This window comes from Haemorhous mexicanus, chromosome 30, assembly GCF_027477595.1.
Source record: "Haemorhous mexicanus isolate bHaeMex1 chromosome 30, bHaeMex1.pri, whole genome shotgun sequence".
NCBI classification, from domain to species: domain Eukaryota; kingdom Metazoa; phylum Chordata; class Aves; order Passeriformes; family Fringillidae; genus Haemorhous; species Haemorhous mexicanus.
Genome location: NC_082370.1, coordinates 1,872,113 through 1,897,859, shown reverse-complemented (window position 1 = coordinate 1,897,859; position 25,747 = coordinate 1,872,113). Strand labels below are relative to the sequence as shown.

At 47.5% G+C, this 25,747-nt stretch overlaps 1 protein-coding gene across 2 annotated transcripts in view; it reads left to right on the top strand.

Annotated features, from left to right (window-relative positions):
* The first annotated feature begins 373 nt into the window (after positions 1 to 373).
* The window catches only part of XPO7 (exportin 7), a 49,618-nt gene continuing 24,244 nt past the window's right edge, over positions 374 to 25,747 (top strand). The window contains exons 1-13 of one of the 2 annotated variants that reach the window (XM_059870323.1): positions 374 to 480; positions 5,212 to 5,358; positions 7,647 to 7,740; positions 9,953 to 10,119; positions 12,071 to 12,136; positions 15,892 to 15,996; positions 17,030 to 17,195; positions 17,696 to 17,769; positions 18,725 to 18,844; positions 19,796 to 19,942; positions 22,608 to 22,780; positions 23,777 to 23,970; positions 25,226 to 25,331. In XM_059870323.1, the coding sequence (XP_059726306.1) occupies positions 463 to 480; positions 5,212 to 5,358; positions 7,647 to 7,740; positions 9,953 to 10,119; positions 12,071 to 12,136; positions 15,892 to 15,996; positions 17,030 to 17,195; positions 17,696 to 17,769; positions 18,725 to 18,844; positions 19,796 to 19,942; positions 22,608 to 22,780; positions 23,777 to 23,970; positions 25,226 to 25,331 (1,577 nt within the window). In that variant the 5' untranslated portion in view covers positions 374 to 462. Of the gene's footprint in view, positions 481 to 5,211; positions 5,359 to 7,646; positions 7,741 to 9,952; positions 10,120 to 12,070; positions 12,164 to 15,891; positions 15,997 to 17,029; positions 17,196 to 17,695; positions 17,770 to 18,724; positions 18,845 to 19,795; positions 19,943 to 22,607; positions 22,781 to 23,776; positions 23,971 to 25,225; positions 25,332 to 25,747 lie in introns of both variants that reach the window. The other variant, XM_059870322.1, reaches the window with a different exon arrangement.

Below are 25,747 nucleotides of genomic sequence, written 5' to 3'. Positions count from 1 at the left end.
CTTTAAGGCCGTGTCAACAAACCCGCCTCGCGCCCCTCCCTCCTCCCCCCGCCCCGCGCCGCCGCCGTGACGTCAGACGCATCGTGCAGCTCGCGCACGGGAGGGGCGTGGCCAGGCCGCTGTGGGCGTGTCCCGGCGCCGCGCGCAGGCCCTGCACGAATACGGGGGCGTGGTCTCACCGGGACGGGCGTGGCCTAGCCCAGCGCAGGCGCAGGAGGGGGGCAGCTTCCGCGTTGTGGGCGCGGTTTCCCCCGCGGTGGGCGTGTCCCTTCGGCGCGCGCAGGCGCCGGATAGGCGGGGCGGGCGCGGAGGGGGCGTGTCCCTTCGGCGCGCGCAGGCGCGGGAGGGGCGGGGTCCCGGCGCGGCGCATGCGCGGTGCGGGCGGCGGCGCGGGGGGACGCGGTGGCGCCGGGCCCGGCGCAGGCGGGGGCGGAGGCGCGAGCGGAGCATGAATGGGGCAAGATGGCGGATCATGTGCAGGTGAGCTCCGGCCGCAGCGCGGGGCTCGCCCGGGCCCGCCCGCCGCCCTCCCGGCACCCCCGCGCCGCCCCCCCGGCCCGCGCGGCCGAGCCCCGCACGGCCAGGCCCGGCCAGGCCCGGCGCGGCCCAGGCGCGCAGGCCGCGCTCGCCGGGGAGGCGGCGCCGCCGCCGCGCTCCCCCCGTGTCCCCCTACGGCGCCCGGTGGCCTCTCCGAGGGTCCCCCCGGCCGCCGGCGGCTCCTCCCGGCCCCATCGCGTGCCCGCCGTGTCCCCGCGTCCCTGCCGGTGTCCCCCCGCGGGGTCCCCCCATCCTTCCGCTCGCTCCCCGCCGCCGCCCGGCGCTCCCGGTGCGGAGATCAGCGGGACGAGCTCGCTCGGATCCCGCTTCTCCCCTTGGAAGCGCCGGCCGGGCCCCGCTGTCACCCCCGTCCGTGCCGCTGTCACCGGGGGCTCTGGGGATCCGCTCCCTGCTCCGGGCTGGGGACTCGCGCTTTTGGGGCATCTCCGGCACTCCCGGCTCGGTTCAGTTCGTTTTCCAACCGGGTTTGGGTTCTTTTCCCGGCCCGGTTCGGGTCCGTTTCCAGCTGTGTTTGGGTTCCTTTCACAGCCCTGTTTGTGTTCCTTTCCCTGCCCGGTTCTGTTCCTTTCCCAGCCAGGTTTGGAATCATTTTCCAGCCGGGTTTGGGATAATTTCCCTGCCGGGTTCTGTTCCTTTCTCTGCCCAGTTCGGGTCCTTTCCCGGCCCGGTTCTGTTCCTTTCCCAGCGGGATTTGGGGTCGTTTCCCAGCCCTGGGACACTCACGGTTGGGGAAGGTTTCCTTTGGGTGTTTCAGGGGAATCCCAGACTGGAGACATTGATGGGGCAGGAGCCAGGAGGGAAATCAGGGGTGGAAAGGTTCCAGGTTGGAGTGGAGGGACAGAACCCCCGGGAAAGGGCCCAAAGCTCTCTGAAAGGGACCTGAACCCGTCAGGAAGGGAACAAAACCCTCTGAGTGGGCTCAAACCCCCAATGAAGGAACCCAAAACCCTTTGAAAGTCTCTGGAAGGGACCTAAACTGTCTGAGAGTGACCCTAAACCCCCTGACAGTGACCCTGAGCCGTTGAGAGTGACCCCCAAACCCTCTGAGAGTGACCCTAAACCCTCTGAGAGTGACCCTAAACCCTCTGAGAGTGACCCTAAACCCTCTGAGAGTGACCCTAAACCCTCTGAGAGTGACCCTAAACCCTCTGAGAGTGACCCTAAACCCTCTGAGAGTGACCCTAAACCCTCTGAGAGTGATCCTAAACCCCCTGAGAGTGACCCTAAATGCCCTGAGAGTGACCCTAAACCTTCTGAGAATGACCCTAAACCCTCTGAGAGTGACCCTAAATGCCCTGAGAGTGTCCCTAAACCTCTGATATTGACCCCAAACCCTCTGAGAGTGACCCTAAATGCCCTGAGAGTGTCCCTAAACCTCTGATATTGACCCCAAACCCTCTGAGAGTGACCCTGAACCCTCTGAAATTGACCCTAAACCTTCTGAGTGTGACCCTAAACCTCTGATATTGACCCTAAACCCCCCAAACCTCTGAGAGTGACCCCACACCATCTAAGATTGACCCCAAACCCCCTGAGAGTGACCCGAAATCTCTGAGAGTGACCCCAAACCCCCTGAGAGTGACCCAGACCCTCTGAAAGAGACCCCAAAACCTCTGAGAGGGACCCTAAACTTCAGAAATTGACCCCAAACCCCCTAAAATTCACCCCAAACCCCCTAAAATTCACCCCAAACCCTCAGGAATTGGCCCCAAACCCTGAAGAATTGACCCCAAACCCCCAGAGGCATCAAACCCCAAAGCCAGGGCCAGCTGGGGGAGTTTTCCCTGGGGTTTTTTTTTTGGGATAAAGCAGAATTCCCAGGAGTTATTTATTATCCCTGGAATTTTGGGAATGAATCAATCCCGAGCAGTTTATTGACTCAGAAGAGCTGGGAATGTTCCTGGGAATTCTGATCCCAAAATAAAAGAGGAATTGTTGCATTATTAACCAGGATTTTTATGGGAAAATCCAGATTTTCCACGGAATTCTGCCCCAAATCCGAGTTTTCCGTGGGAAATCTGGGATTGAGGGAGGTGGAAGTTGGAAAAGTTGGAGCTGGAGGGGTTGGGAATGCTGAGCTCAGCGGGGTTAAAGTTTAACAGCAGAACTTTGGGAGATCTTCCAGGCTGGAGAAGGGATTTAGGAACTCAGAGCAATTCCAGGAACTCCTGTGTGGAATTGGGGTTGGGATTTTGGGAAGAAATCCTTTTTGTTATCCCAAGCTGGAATGTTTGGGAATTTCCAGGGACCCTCAGATCTCTGGGAATTCCACCCCAGGCAGGAATTCCTGCCCAAAATCCCATTTAATTTCCTCTTTTCCAGGGGGAAATTCCTGGAATTTCATGGAATCCCTCCATCCCAAACCCTGCTGGAGCCCCTTGAGGCTCTGGAATTTTTCCCTGGAATTTCTCCTTGCAGATTTGGGAACTCAGAGCAATTCCAGGAACTCCTGTGTGGAATTGGGGTTGGGATTTTGGGAAGAAATCCTTTTGTTATCCCAAGCTGGAATGTTTGGGAATTTCCAGGGATCCTCAGATCTCTGGGAATTTTATCCCAGGCAGGAATTCCTGCCCAAAATCCCATTTAATTTCCCCTTTTCCAGGGAAATCCATCCCTCTCCTCCATCCCAAACCCTCCTGGAGCCCCTTCAGGCTCTGGAATTTTTTCCCTTTTCCAACAGAACATTCCCAGCCTGGCTCCAGAGGGGTTTTTATGGAATATTTTTTGGGAATATTGAGGATTTTTGGGGAAGAAATCTCCACTGGCAGCAAGGTTTGGGAAACTGAGAAAATCTCATTACTGCTTCCGGAGAAATTTGAATTTCCAAAAATTCCCGGAGGAATTTCTGGAGTTGTGGTGGAGTCCAAAAAGATTTTTCCATGGATTTTATTCAGTGGGATGAAGCCTGAATTCATTTTTTAATGGATTTTTCCTGACCTGCTGGAGCCCAAAAAGATTTTTTAGTGGATTTTACCTGGAGTGAAGAAGCTTCAATCCATTTTTTGAGGGATTTTTCCTGGTTTGGTAAAGGCCTAAAATATTTTTTATGGATTTTACCTGGAGTGATGAAGCCCCCATAAATTTTTCTAGATTTTTCCTGGAATGATGAAGCCCAAATCCAATTTTTTTTCTGGATTTTTCCTGGAATTATGAAGCTCAAAAAGATTTTTTATGGATTTTTCCTGCTTTGGTGAAGCCCAAATCCAATTTTAAGGAATTTTTCCTGCTTTGGTGAAGCCCAAATCCATTTTTTGGGGATTTTTCCTGGATTTTACCTGCAATGATGAAGCCCAAATTAATTTTTCATGGATTTTTTTTCCACTGTGAAGAATTCCCAACCTCTTTTTTTATGGATTTCCACCTGGAATGGTGAAGCCCAAACCTGTTTTTTATGGATTCTACCTGATTTTTATCCCAAAAAATCCAAAATTCTGGGAATTATGAGCAATCCCTCCGTGTTTTAGTGGGAATTTTGCACTTGGAGCTGCTTTTTTCACCACCTTGGAATGAATATTTTGGGATTTTTCCAAGTTTTTTTCTCCTTGGAGCAGAGGGAGGGTCAAAAATCCCATTTTTTTCCCCTTTGGAAGCAGATTTTTCCCATTTTTCCTTTTATTTCCTGTTCCTGAAGTGTTTCCTTAAAGTGGGATGGAATTTCCTGCCTGGGAAAATCAGAATTCCCTTTGGATTTGGGAAATCTTGGAATGATTAAAAATGTTTTGTTTTTTTTTTTCCATGGGTTTTGTTGGCTGGAAGGAAATTTGGGATTTTGAGATGTCCTGGAAGTGAAAATTTGGGATGATGGATGAAAAATCCTGAAATTATGGATGAAAACTTTTCAAATTATGGAAATTTGATGGAAATTATGGATAAAAACTCCCAAAATAATGGAAATTATGGAAGTTATGGATGAAGACTCTCCAAATTATGGGAATTTTGTGGAAATGATGGATAAAAACTCCAGAAATTACGGATAAAAACTCCCAAAATTAAGGAAATTTTGTGGAAATGATGGTTTAAACCTCCTGAAATGATGGAATTTTCCCAGGGCAGGAATCCCTGGGAATTGTTTCCTTGGAAGTGGGAAGGGAATTGATTGCAGGGAAAGCCTCATCCTGGGGTTTCTCCTGGAATTGCTCAGAATTCCTGTAAATTTCCTAAAAATTCCTGAAAAAATCCTGCAAAATTTCTGCAAAATTTCTGCAAAATTTCTGCAAAATTTCTGAAAAATTTCTGAAAAATTTCTGAAAAATTTCTGAAAAATTCCTGAAAATTTCTGCAAAATTTCTGCAAGGTTTCTGTCGAGTCCTGCAAAATTCCTGTAAAATGAAAAAGGTGGAAATGAGAAGAACTCCTGTGCAGGGAATTCTGTGAATCCAATGGAAGAAAGGAAAAAGGAAAGGGGAAAAGGGAAAGGTTTGGGAAGGAAAGGAAAGGGAAAAGGAAAAGAAAAGAGAGGAAAGGAAAGGAGAAAGAAAAGGGAAGGAAGGGGGAAAGGAAAGGAGAAAGGGAAGGGAAGGAGAAGTCCTGGTGAGTCCCACGTGTGTGAGCACAAACCCAAGCTCCCTGCTGCCAGTGCAGAAGAGTCCCTGCTGTCCCTGAATCCCCCTTTTCCCTGTTTTCCCCTGTTCCCTGTGTTTCCTGCCCGGGCAGAGCCTGGCCCAGCTGGAGAACCTGTGCAAGCAGCTCTATGAGACCACGGACACGGGCACGCGCCTGCAGGCCGAGAAGGCCCTGGTGGAGTTCACCAACAGCCCCGACTGCCTGAGCAAGTGCCAGCTGCTCCTCGAGAGAGGCAGCGTGAGTACCCCCCAGCATTCCCAAACAATCCCAAACATTCCCAAAAATTCCCCAAAATCATGGGATTCCATGCCCTGGGGGGGTTTGCCAGCATTCGCCAAGTGCCAGCTGCTCCTCGAGAGAGGCAGCGTGAGTACACCCAAACATTCCCAAACAATCCCCAAAATCCTGGAATTCCATGCCCTGGTGGAGTTCACCAAGGGCTCCAAGTGCCAGCTGCTCCTCGAGAGAGGCAGCGTGAGTACACCCCAGCATTCCCAAACAATCCCCAAAATCATGGGATTCCATGCCCTGGTGGGGTTCACCAACATTCCCCAAGTGCCAGCTGCTCCTCGAGAGAGGCAGCGTGAGTACAGCCTAAATAGTCCCTAAAATCCTGGAATTCCACATCCCAAACATTCCCCCAGAATCATGGAATTCCACATCCCAGAAATTCCCCAAAATCCTGGAATTCCATGCCCCGGTGGAGTTCACCAACAGCCGCGAGTGCCAGCTGCTCCTTCAGAGAGGCAGCATGAGTACATCCCAAACATTCCCAAAAATTGCCCAAAATCATGGAATTCCACATCCCAAAAATTGCCCAAATCATGGAATTCCACATCCCAAACATCCCCCAAACATTCCCCAGAATTCCCAAACATTCCCCAAAAATCCTGGAACTCCATGCCCTGGTGGGGTTCACCAAGGGCTCCAAGTGCCAGCTGCTCCTTGAGAGAGGCAGCGTGAGTACATCCTAAATAGTCCCTAAAATCATGGAATTCCACACCCCAAAATTGCCCAAATCATGGAATTCCACATCCCAAAAATTCCCCCAAATCCTGGAATTCCATGCCCTGGTGGGGTTCACCAACAGCCGCGAGTGCCAGCTGCTCCTTGAGAGAGGCAGCATGAGTGCCCCCCAGCATTCCCAAACATTCCTCAAACATTCCCCGGAATCCCCAAACATTCCCCAAAATCATGGGATTCCATGCCCTGGTGGGGTTTGCCAAGGGCTCCAAGTGCCAGCTGCTCCTCGAGAGAGGCAGCGTGAGTACCCCCCAGCATTCCCAAACAATCCCAAACATTCCCAAAAATTCCCCAAAATCATGGGATTCCATGCCCTGGGGGGGTTCACTAACATTCCCCAAGTGCCAGCTGCTCCTCGAGAGAGGCAGCATGAGTACCCCCCAGCATTCCCAAACATTCCTCAAACATTCCCCAGAATCCCCAAAAATTCCCCAAAATCATGGGATTCCATGCCCTGGTGGCATTAACCAACAGCCCCAAGTGCCAGCTGCTCCTTGAGAGAGGCAGCGTGAGTACATCCTAAATATTCCCCAAAATCATGGAATTCCACACCCCAAAATTGCCCAAATCATGGAATTCCACATCCCAAACATTCCCCCAAAATCATGGAATTCCATGCCCTGGTGGAGTTTACCAACATTCCCCAATTGTCAGCTGCTCCTTGAAATAGGCAGTGTGAGGATATCCCAGATTCCTGAAACATTTCCCAAAATCATGGGATTCCACATCCCAAAAATTGCCCAAATCCTGGAATTTCACATTCCAAACATTCCCCAAAATCCTGGAATTCCACATCCCAGAAATTCCCCCAAATCCTGGAATTCCATGCCCTGGTGGAGTTCACCAAGGGCTCCAAGTGCCAACTGCTCCTCAAGAGAGAGGCAGCATGAGGATATCCCACATTCCTTAAACATTTTCCAAAGTCATGGAATTCCACATCCCAAAAATTCCCCACAATCGTGGAATTCCACATCCTCAAATTCCCCAAAGTCATGGAATTCCACATCCCAGAAATTCCCCAGAATTCCCCAAAATTTGCCCAGAGTCATGGAATTCCTCATTCCAAAAATTCCTGGGAATTCCTGCAGAATTCCTATAAAATTTCTACAAAATTCCTGTAAATTCCTGCAAACTTCCTGTGAATTCCTGCAAACTTCCTGTGAATTCCTGCAAAATTCCTGCAAAATTCCTGTGAATTCCTTTAAATTCCTAAAAAATTCTTGTGAATTCCTGCAAAATTCCTGAAAAATCCTTGTGAAGTGCTGCACGATTTCTGTAAATTCCTGTAAAACCTCGGGGTTTTATCCCAGGATTGTTGGAATTTGTGGGAATTTTGGAATTTCATCCACGTCCTTCCAAGGTTGGAGCTCCTTCCCCTCAATTCCCAGGCTGGAATTTGCTTCAAACCCATGAATTAAAATCCCATGAATTATTTTTTTCTTTCCATGAATTAATATTCCTTCTGTTGGTTTTTTTTGGGAATTTTTTCCCTTTTTTTCCAGTCCTCCTACTCCCAGTTGCTGGCGGCCACCTGCCTTACCAAACTGGTGTCACGCACAAACAACCCCCTGCCGCTGGAGCAGCGCATCGACATCCGTGAGTGCCCTGGGGCTGCCCACAATCCTTGGGGGAGGCCAAAACCCCCTTGGGATTGGCCTAAAAATCCTTGGGATTGGCCCGAAAACCCCCTTGGGATTGTCCCCAAAACCCCCTTGGGACTGGCCTAAAAATCCTTGGGATTGGCCCAAAAACATCCTTGGGATTGTCCCCAAAACCCCCTTGGGATTGTCCCCAAAACCCCCTTGGGGTTGGCCCAAAAACCCCTTGGGATTGTCCCCAAAAACCCCTTGGGATTCTCCTAAAAATCTTTGGGATTGTCCCAAATATCTCTGGGATTGGCCCAACAGTCCTTGGGATTGTCCCCAAAACCCCCTTGGGATTGTCCCCGAAAAGCCCTTGGGATTGTCCTTAAAATCTTTGGGATTGTCCTAAAAATCCTTGGGATTGTCCTCAAAAACCCCTTGGGATTGTCCTAAAACTCCTTGGGATTGGCCAAAATCCTTGGATTGGCCAAAAACCCCTTGGGATTGTCCAAATTCCTTGGGATTGGCGCAAAAATCCTTGGGATTGTCCCAAAACCTCTTTGGGATTGTCCCCAAAAAGCCCTCGGGATGAACCAAAAAAATCCTTGGGACTGGCCCAAAAAAATCCTTGGGATTGTCCAAAAACCCCTTGGGATTGTCCAAAACCCCCTTGGGATTGTCCTAAAATTCTTTGGGATTGTCCTAAAAATCCTTGGGATTGGCCCAAAAAAGCCCTTGGGGTTGGCCTAAAAATTTTTGGGATTGTCCCAAAATATCCCTGGGATTGTCCTAAATATCTCTGGGGTTGTCCCCAAAAAGCCCTTGGAGTTGGCCCACACCCCTTGGAATTGTCCCAGAAATTCCTTGGGATTGTCCCGAAAAATGCTTGGGGTTGGCCTAAAAATCTTTGGGATTGTCCTAAATATCTCTGGGATTGTCCCAAAAACACTTGTGATTGTCCCAGAAATGCCTTGGGATTGTCCTAAACATCTCTGGGATTGGCCCAAAAATCCCTTGGGATTATCCAAAAAAATCCTTGGGATTGTCCAAAACCCCTGGGGTTGGACTTGGTGACCTTGGAGGGCTTTTCCAGCCCACAGAATTCCCAGATTTTTGGAGCTGATGGAGCAAACAAAGGAGCTTTGAGGGTGGGAATTTCACCCTTTTTTCCCAGGGCTATTCCAGGGCTAAATCCAACCCTTGCCCAGGTTTATTCCAGGGCTAAGTTCAGCCCTTTCCCAGTTTCATTCCAGGGTTAAATCCACCCCTTTTCCAGGGTCAAATCCAACCTTTTCCCAGGTTAATTCCAGGGCTAAGTCCCACCCTTTCCCGGAGTTAAATCCAATCCCTTCCCAGGTTAATTCCAGGGCTAAGTCCCACCCTTTCCCAGAGCTAAATCCAATCCCTTCCCAGGTTTATTCCAGGGCTAAATCCAAGCCTTTTCCAGTGTTATTCCAGGGTTAAATCCGACCCTTCCCAGATCTATTCCAGGGCTAAGTCCAACCCTTCCCAGGGCTAAATCCAACCCTTGCCCAGGTTTATTCCAGGGCTCAGAATTAGGATTTAAATAGGCTAGGATTTAAATCCAACCCTTTTCCAAGTGTGTTCCAGAGCTAAATCCAACCCTTTCCCAGGGATAAATCCAATCCCTTCCCAGTTTTATTCCAGGCCTAAATCCAGCCCTTTCCCAGGGCTAAATCCAGCCTTCTCCCAGGTTTATTCCAGAGCTAAATCCAACCCTTCCCAGGGATAAATCCAATCACTTCCCAGTTTTATTCCAGGGTTAAATCCAGTCCTTCCCAGATCTATTCCAGAGCTAAATCCAACCCTTTCCCAGGGATAAATCCAGCCTTTTCCCAGGTTTATTCCAGAGCTAAATCCAACCCTTTCCCAGAGATAAATCCAGCCTTTTCCCAGGTTTATTCCAGAGCTAAATCCAACCCTTCCCAGGGATAAATCCAGCCTTTTCCCGGGTTTATTCCAGAGCTAAATCCAACCCTTTCCCAGAGATAAATCCAGCCTTTTCCCATGTTTGTTCCAGACCTACATCCACCCCTTTCCCAGCGTCTTAAATTCCCAAATAAAACCCCAACATTTCTCTCTTATTCCTGACATTTCTTCCAACTTCCCCCACTCGAACCAACCTCCCCAAAGCTCCTTTTCCATCAGGCCATTCCCACAGGGCTGGATTTTGCCTACAGCTCCATCTTTTCCCTGTTTTCCAGGGAATTATGTGCTGAACTACCTGGCCACGAGGCCGAAGCTGGCGACGTTCGTGACGCAGGCGCTGATCCAGCTCTACGCCAGGATCACCAAGCTGGGCTGGTTCGACTGCCAGAAGGACGAGTACGTCTTCAGGAACGTCATCAACGACGTCACCCGCTTCCTGCAGGTCAGATTCCCTCCTCAGAGCTCCCAGGATTCACCAAAATCCACCAGAAAGCAGTTTGGAGATGGCCTGAAGGAGTTCAGGTTCTTCCATGTCGGTGGTTTTCAGGAGGGGATTCCGAGGGTGAAGAGCTCCTTAAAAGTCAGGGATCTGTTCCTGGGAGGAGAGATTTGTTCCTGGGTGTTCCCAGCTTTGCTCCAGGTCCTTGCAGGTCAGATTCCCTCCTCAGAGCTCCCAGGATTCACCAAAATCCATCAGAAAGGAGTTTGGAGATGGCCTGAAGGAGTTCAGGTTCTTCCATGTCAGTGGTTTTCAGGAGGGGCTTCCGAGGGTGAAGAGATCCTTAAAAATTCAGGGAGCAGGGAATCGTTCCTGGGTGCTCACAGCTCTGCACCAGGTTCCTGCAGGTCACATTTCCTCCTCAGAATTCCAAGGATTCACCAAAATCTGGGAGTTTGGAGATGGCCTGAAGGAGTTTGGGCTTTTCCATGTTGGTAGTTTTCAGGAGGGGCTTCCGAGGGTGAAGAGCTCCTTAAAAGTCAGGGAGTTGTTTCTGGGAGGAGAGATTTGTTCCTGGGTGTTCCCAGCTTTGCTCCAGGTCTTTGCAGATCAGATTCCCTCCTCAGAATTCCCAGGATTCACCAAAATCCACCAGAAAGGAGTTTGGAGATGGCCTGAAGGAGTTTGGGTTCTTCCATGTTGGTGGTTTTCAGGAGGGGCTTCTGAGGGTGAAGAGCTCCTTAAAAGTCAGGGATCTGTTCCTGGGAGCAAGGATTTGTTCCTGGGTGTTCCCAGCTTTGCTCCAGGTCCTTGCAGGTCAGATTCCTTCCTCAGAATTCCAAGGATTCACCAAAATCCGGGAGTTTGGAGATGGCCTGAAGGAGTTTGGGCTTTTCCATGTCGGTGGTTTTCATTAGGGGCTTCTGAGGGTGAAGAGCTCCTTGAAAATTCAGGGAGCAGGGAATCATTCCTGGATGCTCCCAGCTCTGCACCAGGTTCCTGCAGGTCACATTCTCTCCTCAGAATTCCAAGGATTCACCAAAATCTGGGAGTTTGGAGATGGCCTGAAGGAGTTTGGGCTTTTCCATGTCGGTGGTTTTCAGGAGGGGCTTCCGAGGGTGAAGAGATCCTTAAAAGTCAGGGATCTGTTCCTGGGAGCAAGGATTTGTTCCTGGGTGTTCCCAGCTTTGCTCCAGGTCCTTGCAGGTCAGATTCCTTCCTCAGAATTCCCAGGATTCACCAAAATCCATCAAAAAGAAGTTTGGGCTTTTCTATGTCCATGGTTTTCAGGAGGGGCTTCTGAGGGTGAAGAGCTACTCATAAACCAGGGAATTATTTGTGGGAGCAGGGAATTGTTCCTGGATACTCCCAGCTTTGCACCAGGTTCTTGCAGGTCAGATTCCCTCCTCAGAATTCCCAGGATTCACCAAAATCTGGGAATTTGCAGTTGGCCTGAAGGAGTTTGGGCTTTTCCATGTTAGTGGTTTCAGCAGGGGCTTTTTAATGTCCTTAAAAATTCAGGGAGCAGGGAGTTGTTTCAGGGAGCAGGGATTTGTTCCTGGATGCTCCAAGCTTTAGGATCCATCTTTTCCACTCCATGGATGGGTAGAAAATCAATGAATATTTTCTTTGTTTTTCCTTTCCTATCCATGGAAATCACATTTCATTTTTAGCTCCTTAAAAATTCAGGGAGCAGGGAATCATTTCCAGGAGCAGGGATTTGTTTCTGGATGCTTCAACTTTTAGGATTCATCTTTTCCAACCCCATGGATATTCCTGATATTTCCTTCAACCTCCCAAAATCTCCCTTCTTTTCTTTTCTTTTTTTTTTCTTTTCTTTTTTTTTTTTAAAGTAAGGATTAAGCTTTTCTAGCCAATAATTTTTCCAAGGAAAAAACAAAAAAAAAAAGGGAATTTTTTTCCAAAAAAAAAAGCTGTGCCTTTGCCTCCCCAGGACAGTGTAGAGCACTGCATCATAGGAGTGACAATCCTGTCCCAACTAACGAATGAAATTAATCAAGTAAGTGCTACAGCCTTCCTCAGTGAAGTAAGTGTCCAATTTTCTCATTCATATTGTTGTGTCCTGTCTTTTCCTGGGTTTTTATTTTGGGAATTTCACTGTCTGGGAGGTGTTTCAGAGGGAATTTCTGTGTTTGTTGGGTATTTGTTGTTGTTTTTGTTGTTGTTTTTCACTCCCTCTTTGTGGTGAGATGCTGAGAGCTCCTGTCTGGAGGGATTGTTTTGTTTCATTGGCATCTTCCATCTTTTCCCATGTTTTGGTGTGGTTTTCTGGGATGAGAAGGGAAAAAAAAAAAACAAGAAAAAGGAATTATTGCGTGAGGATGAGTGTGAAAACTTTCTGTTGTCAGCCCCTCGTATTTCCCAGGGAGAAAAACCCAAAATTATCTAATTGTCCCCATTTTTAAACAAAGCCTTTCATCCAGGATGAAACTCTGAATGAATTTCTGGGATAAAATTCCCAGAAATCCTGCTGGATTCTCAGGTTGTGTCCCTTTCCCAGCCCCTGAGGCCTGGCCAGGCCCAGTCCTGGCCCAGCTTTCCCAGAGGATTTCAAATCCCTCCAGGGCTGTGCTCTGGAATTCCCTCTGGAATTCCTCTGAAAACTAGAATGAGCACCTTTACCTGGTGCTATCCCAATTTCTGTGGTTTTTCCATGGTTTTTCCATGGTTTTTTTCCATGGTTTTCCCTCAGGCTGGCAGATTGTGCTGCAGTCCTGAGGGTCACGATGACTGGAAAAGTCTCTGATTTTCTGATCCGCCTCCTAGACCAGCAAGAAAAAACCCAAGTTATCTAATTATCTCCATTTTTAGATAAAGTCTTTGATCTAGGATTAAACTCTGAATAAATTTCTAGGATAAAATTCCCAGAAATCCTGCAGGATTCTCAGGTTGTGTCCCTTTCCCAGCCCCTGAGGCCTGGCCAGGCCCAATCCTGGCCCAGCTTTTCCAGAGGATTTCAAATCCCTCCAGGGCTGTGCTCTGGAATTCCCTCTAGAATTCCTCTGAAAACTAAAATAAGCAACTTTACCTGGTGCTATCCCAATTTCTGTGTTTTTTCCATGGTTTTATCGTGTTTTTTTTTTCCATGGTTTTCCCTCAGGCTGGCAGATTGTGCTGCCATCCTGAAGGTGACAATGAGTGGAAAAGTCTCTGATTTTCTGACCCACATTGGAGAAAACCCCAAAATTTTCCAACTCTGCCCATTTTTAAAGCCTTGTTTTCATCCAGGATGAAACTCTGAATGAATTTCTGGGATAAAATTCCCAGAAATCCTGCAGGATTCCCTGAGCCATGTCCCTTTCCCAGCCCCTGAGGCCCAGCCAGGCTCAATCCTGGCCCAGCTTTTCCAGAGGATTTCAAATCCCTCCCAGGCTGTGCTCTGGAATTCCCTCTGGAATTCCCTCTGGAAACTAGAATGAGCACCTTTACCTGGTGCTATCCCAATTTCTGTGGTTTTTCCATGGTTTTTCCATGGTTTTTTTCCATGGTTTTCCCTCAGGCTGGCAGATTGTGCTGCCATCCTGAAGGTGACAATGAGTGGAAAAGTCTCTGATTTTCTGACCCACATTGGAGAAAACCCCAAAATTTTCCAACTCTGCCCATTTTTAAAGCATTGTTTTCATCCAGGATGAAACTCTGAATGAATTTCTGGGATAAAATTCCCAGAAATCCTGCAGAATTCCCTGAGCCATGTCCCTTTCCCAGCCCCTGAGGCCCGGCCAGGCCCAGTCCTGGCCCAGCTTTTCCAGAGGATTTCAAATCCCTCCAGGGCTGTGCTCTGGAATTCCCTCTGGAAACTAAAATAAGCACCTTTACCTGGTGCTATCCCAATTTCTGTGTTTTTTCCATGGTTTTTCCATGGTTTTTTCTGTAGTTTTCCCTCAGGCAGGCAGATTGTGCTGCAGTCCTGAGGGTCACAATGAGTGGAAAAGTCTCTGATTTTCCTAAGAAAATACCGGTGGAAAAAAAAATTCAGATTTTTTTTTTTTTGTCTCATTAAGTAAATAACTTCAGATTTCCCAGGGATGTTGCTTAATCCAGAGAAGGAGGGATTAAATTGGTGTCAGAACTGGAAATTCATTGATTTAATCCAAATTTACTGATTTAAGCCAAGTTCACCAATTTAAGCTCAGTTTAGTGATTTAAGCTGAATTCACTGTTTAAGCCCAATTCACTGTGGTGGTGAAGAAGGAAATCCCATTTTCCCAAGGCCAGAAATAAAGGGGATTTTCCATCCCCACAAATGGCTTGAAATGGGAATTAAATAATGTTCATTTTCCTAAACTCCCTGAAATCCCAATAGTCTGAGCTGAGGAATAATTTGGGTATTAAAGCACCTGAAAAATTTAGGGTGTGTTGAGCCTTTTCCTTCCACAATATAAAGGATGGGAATTTTGGGGTCTTCCATGGAATTGTTGGGAAAATTCAGGTTTAAAATCCAACATTGGAGCTGTCCTGGTTCCTTAAATACTGGAGGAGAGGTTTGGAAATTGAAATTTAATTTTATCATAAATTTCAATTTAATTTGTTATTTCAGTTTTTAATTGAAAATTTAACTATATTTATATAATTTTTATTCATTTTTTATTTAATTTAGTTTAAATAGTAAAATATAAACATTTCAAAGTGGATATTTGTTCAGGAATTCTACATCCCACTGGGTAACCTTGTCCCATAGCAGGCAGGTGGGATTTTACTGGAATTGGTCACAAAAATGGGAATTTTTCCTCATTTTCCCCCCCTTTTCATGAAAAAAAAAAAAAAAAAAAAAAAAAAAAAAAAAAAAAAAAAGTTTTGCTGGAGTTTTGGGATCCAGTGGCAGATCCAGGACTGGAATTTATCCCAGAAAATCCAACCTGGATTGCTCCTTCCAGTTCCCTTTTCCAACTGGAGTTTTAATTCCTGCTGTTTATTCTTTTCTGCCCAGCAGCTCCAGGAGGGATTGAACCCTTTTGGAGCTGGGAATTCCCATTCCTAAAATCCCAAATAAATCTCATTTTTACTGCTGATTTGGGCAAAGATTGAAGGAATAAATTGGGAATTAACCCAGCCCAGCTGGGTGAATAGAACACCAGGAATGTGGATTTTTCCATGGAAAAGCTGGGGAATTGCATCCTACTGGTTCTGGGGAGGGAAACCTGGATTTCCTGGGATTCCTGCTGCTTTTCCTGGTGTGAGCCCAGGAGCTCTGAGCCCAGCTTCTCTCCCCTGCAGGCAGACACCACCCACCCCCTGACCAAGCACAGGAAAATTGCCTCTTCCTTTTGAGATTCCATTTATTTGATATTTCCCTCATTTTTCCACTTTTCATGGGAAAAAAATCTGAGTTTTGCTGTTCTCCAGCTCTGGGATCCAGTGGCAGATCCAGGACTGGAATTTATCCCAGAAAATCCAACCTGGATTGCTCCTTCCAGTTCCCTTTTCCAACTGGAGTTTTAATTCCTGCTGTTTATTCTTTTCTGCCCAGCAGCTCCAGGAGGGATTGAACCCTTTTGGAGCTGGGAATTCCCATTCCTAAAATCCCAAATAAATCCCATTTTTGCTGCTGACTTGGGCAAAGATTGAAGGAATAAATTGGGAATTAACCCAGCCCAGCTGGGTGAATAGAACACCAGGAATGTGGATTTTTCTATGGAAAAGCTGGGGAATTGCATCCTACTGGTTCTGGGGAGGGAAACCTGGATTTCCTGGGATTCCTGCTGCTTTTCCTGGTGTGAGCCCAGGAGCTCTGAGCCCAGCTTCTCTCCCCTGCAGGCAGACACCACCCACCCCCTGACCAAGCACAGGAAAATCGCCTCTTCCTTCCGGGATTCCTCTTTATTTGATATTTTCACCCTGTCCTGCAGTTTACTGAAACAGGTAAGGAAAGTTTGGGAAGGTTTTTTTTGGGAAGTGGAATGTTGGGATGAAATTCCTTCCTGTGTCCTCAAAAATTCTGGTTTTGGGTTGTTCTTCAAGGAAAAACTGGATTAATTAAGGAATTTTTTTTTCTTTCTGAAGAAATTGGTATTGATAAATAAATGGTAAATATTTAATAGACTTTATTTAAAGAAGAAATAATAAATATATTTTAATTAAATAATAAATAGAAAATAGAGAAATCAAGCTCTTCTCTACAATTCCAGCTGCAAATAAATCTCTGGATCCTGAGCCTGAGGCTTAGCTTCCATGTTGTTTCTCAAGGAAAAAAAATACTAATTAAGGAAGTTTTTCTTCCTAAAGAAATCTATATTAATAAATAGATTTTATTTAAATAACATGTATTAAATGGATTTTATGTAGGTAAATAAATATATATATAGATAGATAGATGGATAGATATAGATGTAGATATATAATTTTTTTTTTAGGTAAATATATTTTTAGGTAATATATAGAAAATAAACCCAGAAGTCAAACTCTTCTCTACAATTCCTGCTGCAAATAAATCCCTGGATCCTGAGGTTAAAGTTCCCTGGCTTACAGCATCAGGAAAGAAAGGAGAATTTGGGTTTCCATTTTGACAAATAAATCCTTGTCCCAGTTTTGTCCCAGTTTAATCATTCCCTTGGGAGGGGGAGCACAGGATTCCTGTCAGACAGAAAAGGGTTTTGTGTTTAACATTCTTGAGAATTCCATGATCTCCTGCATCCCTCAAGTCCTCATCCCTGTGTGGTTCAGAGAGGAACATGTGAATGCTGCCTGTTATCCCCATTCTGGACAAATTCTGGGATTTTATTTATGCTGGAATATATTTATTTTATTTATGCCTGACTGCCTATAAAAACACACCTGTTGCTTGTTCCACAAAGCCCTCAAATAAAATCCTGCCTATATTCAGCTGCCACCTGGATTAAAAAAATTTTTTTTTTTTTTTTCCTGTTTCCCTGCTTTAATTCCACGTTTTCCACAGGCTTCTGGGAAGAACCTGAACCTGAACGATGAGAGCCAGCACGGGCTGCTGATGCAGCTGCTCAAGCTCACCCACAACTGCCTGAACTTCGATTTCATCGGCACCTCCACGGACGAGTCCTCGGATGATCTTTGCACTGTGCAGATCCCAACCAGCTGGAGATCAGGTGATCCCACCTGGAAAATGTTCCCATCTTTGGTTTTTCAGAAATAAAAAAGCCAGAGTTTAAAGCTTTGCGAAGCCAGAGGTTAAACTCAGCCCTAAACCCACCTGATTCGTTTCTGGGGGATTTTATGTTGCTTTTAAAACCCATTTTCCCTTCCAGTCTTTCACCTCTCATTCCAAAAACCAGGAAAAATGGATTTTAAAAAAAAACAGGGAATAACTTGGCACCTTTTTCCCACATCCTGCTGTTCCCAGCAGGCATTTGACAGGCACAGATTGTGTTCTTAAAATACCTTCCTGTCATTTTCTCCCAGTTCCAAGCGCCAGTGGGTGACTCAATTTCTAGGAAAGGCATTTGCCTTAAAAATACAAAATCCTGGGAGAATTTTTCTTGGGGTTGTGGTGCTTTGGTGTGACAAATCCATGTGCCACGGGTGGTAAAATAAGGATTAGACCTGTGGGAAGCTGTAAATGGAGGTAAAATCCTCTTTTCTCTTACAGCATTCTTGGATTCTTCGACCCTTCAGTTGTTTTTTGATCTTTATCATTCCATCCCTCCTTCATTTTCTCCTCTGGTAAGTCCAGGGTTTATTTTCCTTTATTTTAGGATTCCTCTGGGAGATCTCTGGGGATTCAGCTACCCCAGGTTGTGCTGAAGTGTTCAAATGCTGCTGAGAGTTTTGAAGCATCTCCAGGGTTGGATTTTCCCTAAAAGCACTTTTTTTTGCTGCAATTCCAACCTCCTTTTTCCTCACACAGCTTGGAATCCTGTTATTCCCAAACCAAATCCTGAAACCACACCAGGAATAGGGGAGCAAACCTGGGAACATCCCCAGGAATGGAATTTCTCCTTCCACTCTTCTAAACGAGGCCATGTCCATTGGGATGAAAGAGCCAAGAGCATCTCTGAGCTAAAAGTTGGATTATTTCCTCTGGAAAAATAAAAAGTTGATTATTTCTTCTGGAAAAATAATTTAAAAAGGCCTTTCAGGCATTTGTCTGATAAATATTTCCCATAATTAAAGCTCAGTGAAAACAAGGCTGACAGGGAAGGGCCTTCAGAAGGGATTTTTCCATGGGGACTCCACTTAGTCTGGTGGAGAGTTAATGGCTAATCCTGAATTTCAAGCCTTAAATATTCAGGAGAGATTTGAGGTGTGAGAATCCTTTTTTTTTAATGGAAATCTGAAATTATTCCATTGGGATCCCCATCCCTGGAGGTGTCCAGGGAAAGCCTGGACATGGCACTCAGAGCTCTGGGCTGGGTGCCAAGGTGGGGATCAAAGGTTGGACTCTGACCTTGGAGGGCTTTTCCAACCTCAGGAATTCCATAATTCTGTGATTTTTGGGATGGAGCTGTTGCTTTGGGTGCTGTGATTTCTTTCTCCTCTGCAGAGACAAAGGAATTGTTTTGTCCCTAAAGGAGCACCAAACCTCAATCCCTGCTCATGTCATGAGGGGGAAATTTCTTCATTTCCTTGTTTTCATCCCTGGTTTTGTGTTTATTCCCGTTTTTCTGTGTCCTGGCAGGTTTTATCCTGCTTGGTGCAGATCGCCTCCGTGCGCCGCTCGCTCTTCAACAACGCCGAGAGGGCAAAGTTCTTATCTCACCTGGTGGATGGAGTGAAACGGATACTGGAAAACCCCCAGGTGAGTATTCCAGGGGGGAACTGAGGCTGTGTCCTCTCCAGCACATTTCATCCCAAAAAAATCCTTTTCATGGAAAAAAATCCTTTTTCACATCCCACTTGGACACTTGGCAAAGTGCAGCGTTGTCCTGCTCTTCCCTTTTCCCGCCATTTCACCACCAAGGAAGGTTCATGGTGGGTATTAGGAACAATTTCTCCATTGGAAGAGTATTTAAGGATTGGAAGCATCCCTGGAAATGCCCAAAAACCAGGAAATGTGGCAATTGCTGACCTGGTTTAATGGGCAGAGTGGGATTTGTTGGGAGCTTGGACTTGTCCTCCAATTTCACGATTTCACGATCTGAGTCTCTGGCAGGGGACAGCAAAGCTGCACTTGTGGGAACAATTTTTCCACTGGAAGGGTATTTAAGGACTGGAAGCATCCCTGGAAATGCCCAAAACCCAGGAAATGTGGCAGTTGCTGACTGGGCAGAGTGGGATTTGTTGGGAGCTTGGGCTTCTTGTGGGATCTCTTTCCAGTTCCATGATGATCTGAGTCTCTAGCAGGGGACAGCAGAACTGCTCCTGCAGATAAAATTCTCCATTGGAAGAGTGTTTAAGGACTGGAACCATCCCAAAATGAGTAAATGTGGCAATTGCTGACCTGGTTTAATGGGCAGAGTGGGATTTGTTGGGAGCTTGTTCTCAGAGCTCTCTCAGATTCTGTGATCCTCTGGTGTGGGACAGCAGAGCTGCTCCTGCAGGAGCAATTTTTCCATTGGAAGAGCGTTTAAGGACTGAAACCATCCCAAAAACCAGGAAATGTGGCAATTGCTGACTGGGCAGAGTGGGATTTGTTGGGAGCTTGGGCTTGTTGTTGGAGCTCTCTCTGATTCCATGATGATCCCTCCCAGCCTCTGGCAGGGGACAGCAGAGCTGCTCCTGAGTCCCCCTCCTCTTTTTGTCCCCTCAGAGTTTGTCAGACCCCAACAATTACCACGAGTTCTGCCGGCTGCTGGCCCGGTTGAAAAGCAATTACCAACTGGGAGAACTGGTGAAGGTGGAGAACTACCCCGAGGTGATCCGGCTCATCGCCAACTTCACCGTCACCAGCCTGCAGGTACAGCCCCTCCCTGCCCTTTGGATTCCCTGGAAAACAGGGCATTTGTGCAGAAATCCTCCATGGATCATCCTCTGAATTCCTGAATGGAAGCCATGTGGGAAGGCAGAGTTGTTGCCATGCCTCCAGAGGCTTTTCCATATCTTAGCAGGGAATAAAAAAAACGTGTTAAATAAGGTTTATTTTTAGGATTGTGTCTCACTTCACTGTTGCAATGCACTCAGGGGGATTGGAGGAATTGGAATATCATGGATATTTCCACTGAGTTTTCCAGCTGTGTGTACAGCTCACAACCACAGCCCTGCACAGGAGAAGGTTTAAAAAACAAATTCCTTTGTTTGTGGAATTGGAATTCCTGGGCAGCAGCTCAGGCTGTGCAGTGTGTGGGAGCTGGGGGAGGCTGGGGATTCAGTTGCATGTCCTGGGAATTTGGGATTATCTCCCAGTGTTTCCTGAGTGCTGGGATAGACTCTGATCCACGTGTGCCCTGAAATTCCTGGTTCATTTGGCAACCAGGCCAGTGCAAGGTGCAACGAGCTGAGCTTTGAACCCCTTCCAACCCAAATTCTGTGGGAAAAACTCAAGTCAAACAATACAAATCACAACTCTCTGCTTTGTTTTCCTTCTCTTTTCCCTCTGGAAGCACTGGGAATTTTCTCCCAGCATGCCCTGAAATTCCTGCTTAATTTGGCATCCAGGCCAGTGGAAGGTGCAGCAAGCTGAGCTTGAAACCCATTGCAACACAAATTCTATGTGAAAAACTCAAGTCAAATAACACAAATCATAACTCCCTGCTTTGTTGTCCTTCTTTTTTTCCCTCTGGAAGCACTGGGAATTTGCTCCCAGCAGTTTGCCCTGAAATTCCTGGTTAATTTAGTAACAAGGCCAGTGGAAGGAACTGAGCTTCAAGCACCTTCCAACCCAAATTCTGAGGAAAAAACTTAAATCAAACAACACCCTGCTTTGTTTTCCTTCTGTTTTTCCCTCTGGACGCACTGGGAATTTTCTCCCAGCAGTGTGCTCTGAAATTCCTGGTTAATTTAGTAACAAGGCCAGTGGAAGGAACTGAGCTTTAAGCACCTTCCAACCCAAATTCTGAGGAAAAAACTTAAATCAAACAACACAAATCAGAACTCCCTGCTTTGTTTTCCTTCTCTTTTCCCTCTGGAAGCACTGGGAATTTGCTCCCAACAGTTTGCCCTGAAATTCCTGCTTAATTTGGCAACCAGGCCACTAAAGGCCATTGGAAGGTGCAGCGAGCTGAGCGTTAAACACCTTCCAGCCCTAATTCTGTGGGAAAAACTTGAATCAAACAACACAAATCACAACTCCCTGCTTTGTTTTCCGTCTCTTTTCTCCCTGGAAGCACTGGGAATTTTCTCCCAACAGTGTGCTCTGAAATTCCTGGTTAATTTAGTAACAAGGCCCGTGGAAGGAACTGAGCTTCAAGCACCTTCCAACCCAAATTCTGAGGAAAAAACTTAAATCAAACAACACAAATCAGAACTCCCTGCTTTGTTTTCCTTCTGTTTTTCCCTCTGGACGCACTGGGAATTTTCTCCCAGCAGTGTGCTCTGAAATTCCTGCTTAATTTGGCAACCAGGCCATTAAAGGCCAATGGAAAGTGCAGTGAGCTGAGCATTAAACACCTTCCAGCCCAAATTCTGTGGGAAAAACTCAAGTCAAACACCACAAATTTTAACTCCTTGCTTTGTTTTCCTTCTTTTTTTCCCTCTGGAAGCACTGGGAATTTTCTCCCAACAGTGTGCTCTGAAATTCCTGGTTAATTTAGTAACAAGGCCAGTGGAAGGAACTGAGCTTTAAGCACATTCCAACCCAAATTCTGAGGAAAAAACTTAAATCAAACAACACAAATCAGAACTCCCTGATTTGTTTTCCTTCTCTTTTCCCTCTGGAAGCACTGGGAATTTGCTCCCAACAGTTTGCCCTGAAATTCCTGCTTAATTTGGCAACCAGGCCACTAAAGGCCAATGGAAGGTACAGCGAGCTGAGTGTTAAACACCTTCCAGCCCAAATTCTGTGGGAAAAACTTCGATCAACCAACACAAATCATAACTCCCTGCTTTGTTTTCCTTCTCTTTTCCCCCTGGAAGCACTGGGAATTTTCTCCCAACAGTGTGCTCTGAAATTCCTGGTTAATTTAGTAACAAGGCCAGTGGAAGGAACTGAGCTTTAAGCACATTCCAACCCAAATTCTGAGGAAAAAACTTAAATCAAACAACACAAATCAGAACTCCCTGATTTGTTTTCCTTCTCTTTTCCCCCTGGAAGCACTGGGAATTTTCTCCCAACAGTGTGCTCTGAAATTCCTGGTTAATTTAGTAACAAGGCCAGTGGAAGGAACTGAGCTTCAAGCACCTTCCAACCCAAATTCTGAGGAAAAAACTTAAATCAAACAACACAAATCAGAACCCCCTGCTTTGTTTTCCTTCTCTTTTCCCTCTGGAAGCACTGGGAATTTGCTCCCAACAGTTTGCCCTGAAATTCCTGCTTAATTTGGCAACCAGGCCACTAAAGGCCAATGGAAGGTACAGCGAGCTGAGCGTTAAACACCTTCCAGCCCAAATTCTGTGGGAAAAACTTCGATCAAACAACACAAATCATAACTCCCTGCTTTGTTTTCCTTCTCTTTTCCCCCTGGAAGCACTGGGAATTCGCTCCCAACAGTGTGCACTACCTGCTGAGCCTGTGGCAGCGCCTGGCCGCGTCCGTGCCGTACGTGAAGGCCACGGAGCCGCACATGCTGGAGACCTACACGCCCGAGGTGACCAAAGCCTACATCACCTCCCGCCTGGAATCCGTGCACATCATCCTCAGGTGAGGCCATCCCACCCCGGGCAGCTCCTGCTGATGGTCCTGGCGCTGGGAAGAGTGGGGGTGTTCCCCCTGGAGAGGACACGGCTGAGGTGGCGTGGTGGGAGCGGGCCCTGCCCATGGCAGGGGGCAGGATGGGCTGGGATTTTTGCTCTTTCCAACACAAATCACAACTCCCTGCTTTGTTTTCCTTCTCTTTTCCCTCTGGAAGCACTGGGAATTTACTCCCAACAGTGTGCCCTGAAATTCCTGGTTCATTTGGCAGCCGGGCCAGTGGAAGGTGCAGCTGGGCTTTAAACCCTTCCCACCCAAATTCTGTGGGAAAAGCTCGAGTCAAACAGCACAAATTGCAACTCCCTGCTTTGTTTTCCTTCTCTTTTCCCTCTGGAATCACTGGGAATTTACTCCCAACAGTGTGCCCTGAAATTCCTGGTTCATTTGGCAACCAGGCCAGTGGAAGGTGCAGCGAGCTGAGCTTTAAACCCTTCCAGCTCAAATTCTGTGGCAAAACTTAACACAAATTGTAACTCCCTGCTTTGTTTTCCTTCTCTTTTCCCTCTGGAAACACTGGGAATTTGCTTCCAACAATGTGCTCTGAAATTCCTGGTAAATTTGGCAAGCAGGCCATTAAAGATATTGTCCAATGGAAGGTGGTTGAAACCCCTTGCAAGCCAAATTCTGTGGGAAAAACTTGAGTCAAACAACACAAATCACAACTCCCTGCTTGTTTTCATTCTTTTTTCCTTCTGGAAGCACTGGAAATTTTCTCCCAACAACATGCTCTGAAATTCCTGATTAATTTGGCAAGTAGGCCATTAAAGATGCTGTCCAATGGAAGGTGCTTGAAACCTTTTCCAACCCAAATTCCACGGGGAAAACCAAACCATTCCACAACTGTGCGAATTCCAGCCCGCATCTCCAACACCCCTGGCAGTAAAACCAGGGAGCTGCTGCTGCTGCTGGGTCTTTCCTTCTCCATTTTCCGTGTGCTTTTTGCAGGGATGGCCTGGAGGACCCTCTGGAGGACACGGGGCTGGTGCAGCAGCAGCTGGACCAGCTGTCCACCATCGGCCGCTGCGAGTACGAGAAGACGTGCGCGCTGCTGGTGCAGCTCTTCGACCAGGCTGCCCAGTCCTACCAGGAGCTGCTGCAGAGCGCCAGCGCCAGCCCCATGGACCTGGCTGTGCAGGAAGGTCAGCCTGGGCACGGGGTGGGGGCTCCTTCCCAGAGGAACTGGCCTGGAAAATCCCTGCAGAGTGGAGGCATCCCTCTGGGCATCACTGCCTATGGTGTGGTTGCTCCTTGGGAGGGGTTCGCTATCCAGTGCTGCCCATCCCCATCCCATCCCATCAATCCCAATCCTATCATAAATCCCATCCCATAGATCCAAATCTCATCCAATGGATCCCATGGATCCCAATCCCATCCTGTGGATCCCAGTTCCATCCTATGGATCCCAAATCCCATCCCATGCTATCCCAATCCCATGCCGTGGATCCCATCCCATCAATGGCACCACCAGCCCCATGGACCTGGCCGTGCAGGAAGGTCAGCCTGGACAGGAATGGGGGCTCCTTCCCAAAGGAACTGGCCTGGAAAATCCCTGCAGAGGGGAGGGATGGTGTGGTTGCTCCTTGGGAGGGGTTCCCTATCCAGCGCTGCCCATCCCATCCCATCCCATCCCATGGATCCCAATCCCATCATAAATCCCATCCAATGGATCCCATGGATCCCATCTCATGGATCTCATGGATCCAAATCCCATGCAATGGATCCCAATCCTATCCCAAATCCTGTGGATCCCATCCCATCAGAGCTCCAGCACCAGCCCCATGGACCGGGCTGTGCAGGAAGGTCAGCCTGGGCATGGGGTGGGGGCTCCTTCCCAAAGGAATTGTTCTTCCAGAGGGTGTTGTTCCTGGAGAATCCCTGCTGAGGGGAGGGATTCCCAGGATTTGGGGAAGTTTAGGAAATTTCCTTGCTTTCCTTTTGAAGTTATGAGGGTGTTCCCCATCCCACCCCATGGATCCCACCCCATCAATCCCATCCCATCAATCCCATCCCATCAATCCCATCCCTCATTTCCCTGCTCTGGGCTGTGGGTGTGAGTTTGCCCCTCCTCATGGGCTGGAGATGGTGCTGTCCTGCAGCTCATTTATTTATTTGGGAGGAAATGGATTTATTTGGGATTTCTTTTGCCACACGGTGCCAGCTGTGCGTGTCCAGGGTGGGTGGCACCTCTGACAGTGTCCCCCACTGTCCCCAGGGCAGAATGAGGTTCCTCACCCTGGCCACTAAAACCGGACCTTTTCCAAGGGAAAAATGGATTTATTTTGGGGAAAAATGAATTTATTTGGGATTTCTTTTGCCACGGGGTGCCAGCTGCGCGTGCCCAGGCTGGGTGGCAGCCCTGAGAGTGTCCCCTGTGTGTCCCCTGTGTGTCCCCAGGGCGGCTGACGTGGCTGGTGTACATCATCGGCGCCGTCATCGGCGGCCGCGTGTCCTTCGCCAGCACGGACGAGCAGGACGCCATGGACGGCGAGCTGGTCTGCAGGTAGGGACTCCAGGAGAATCCATCCGGGAATTCCGGCAAGATCCACTGGGATATTCCAGCCAAATCCACCCGGGAATTCCAGCAAAATCCACTGGGATAGTCCAGCCAAATCCACCCGGGAATTCCAGCAAAATCCATCCGGGAATTCCAGCAAAATCCACTGGGATATCCCAGCCAAATCCACCTGGGAATTCCAGCAAAATCCACTGGGATAGTCCAGCCAAATCCACCTGGGAATTCCAGCAAAATCCACTGGGATAGTCCAGCCAAATCCACCCGGGAATTCCAGCAAAATCCACTGGGATAGTCCAGCCAAATCCACCCGGGAATTCCAGCAAAATCCACCCGGGAATTCCAGCAAAATCCACTGGGATATCCCAGCCAAATCCACCTGGGAATTCCAGCAAAATCCACTG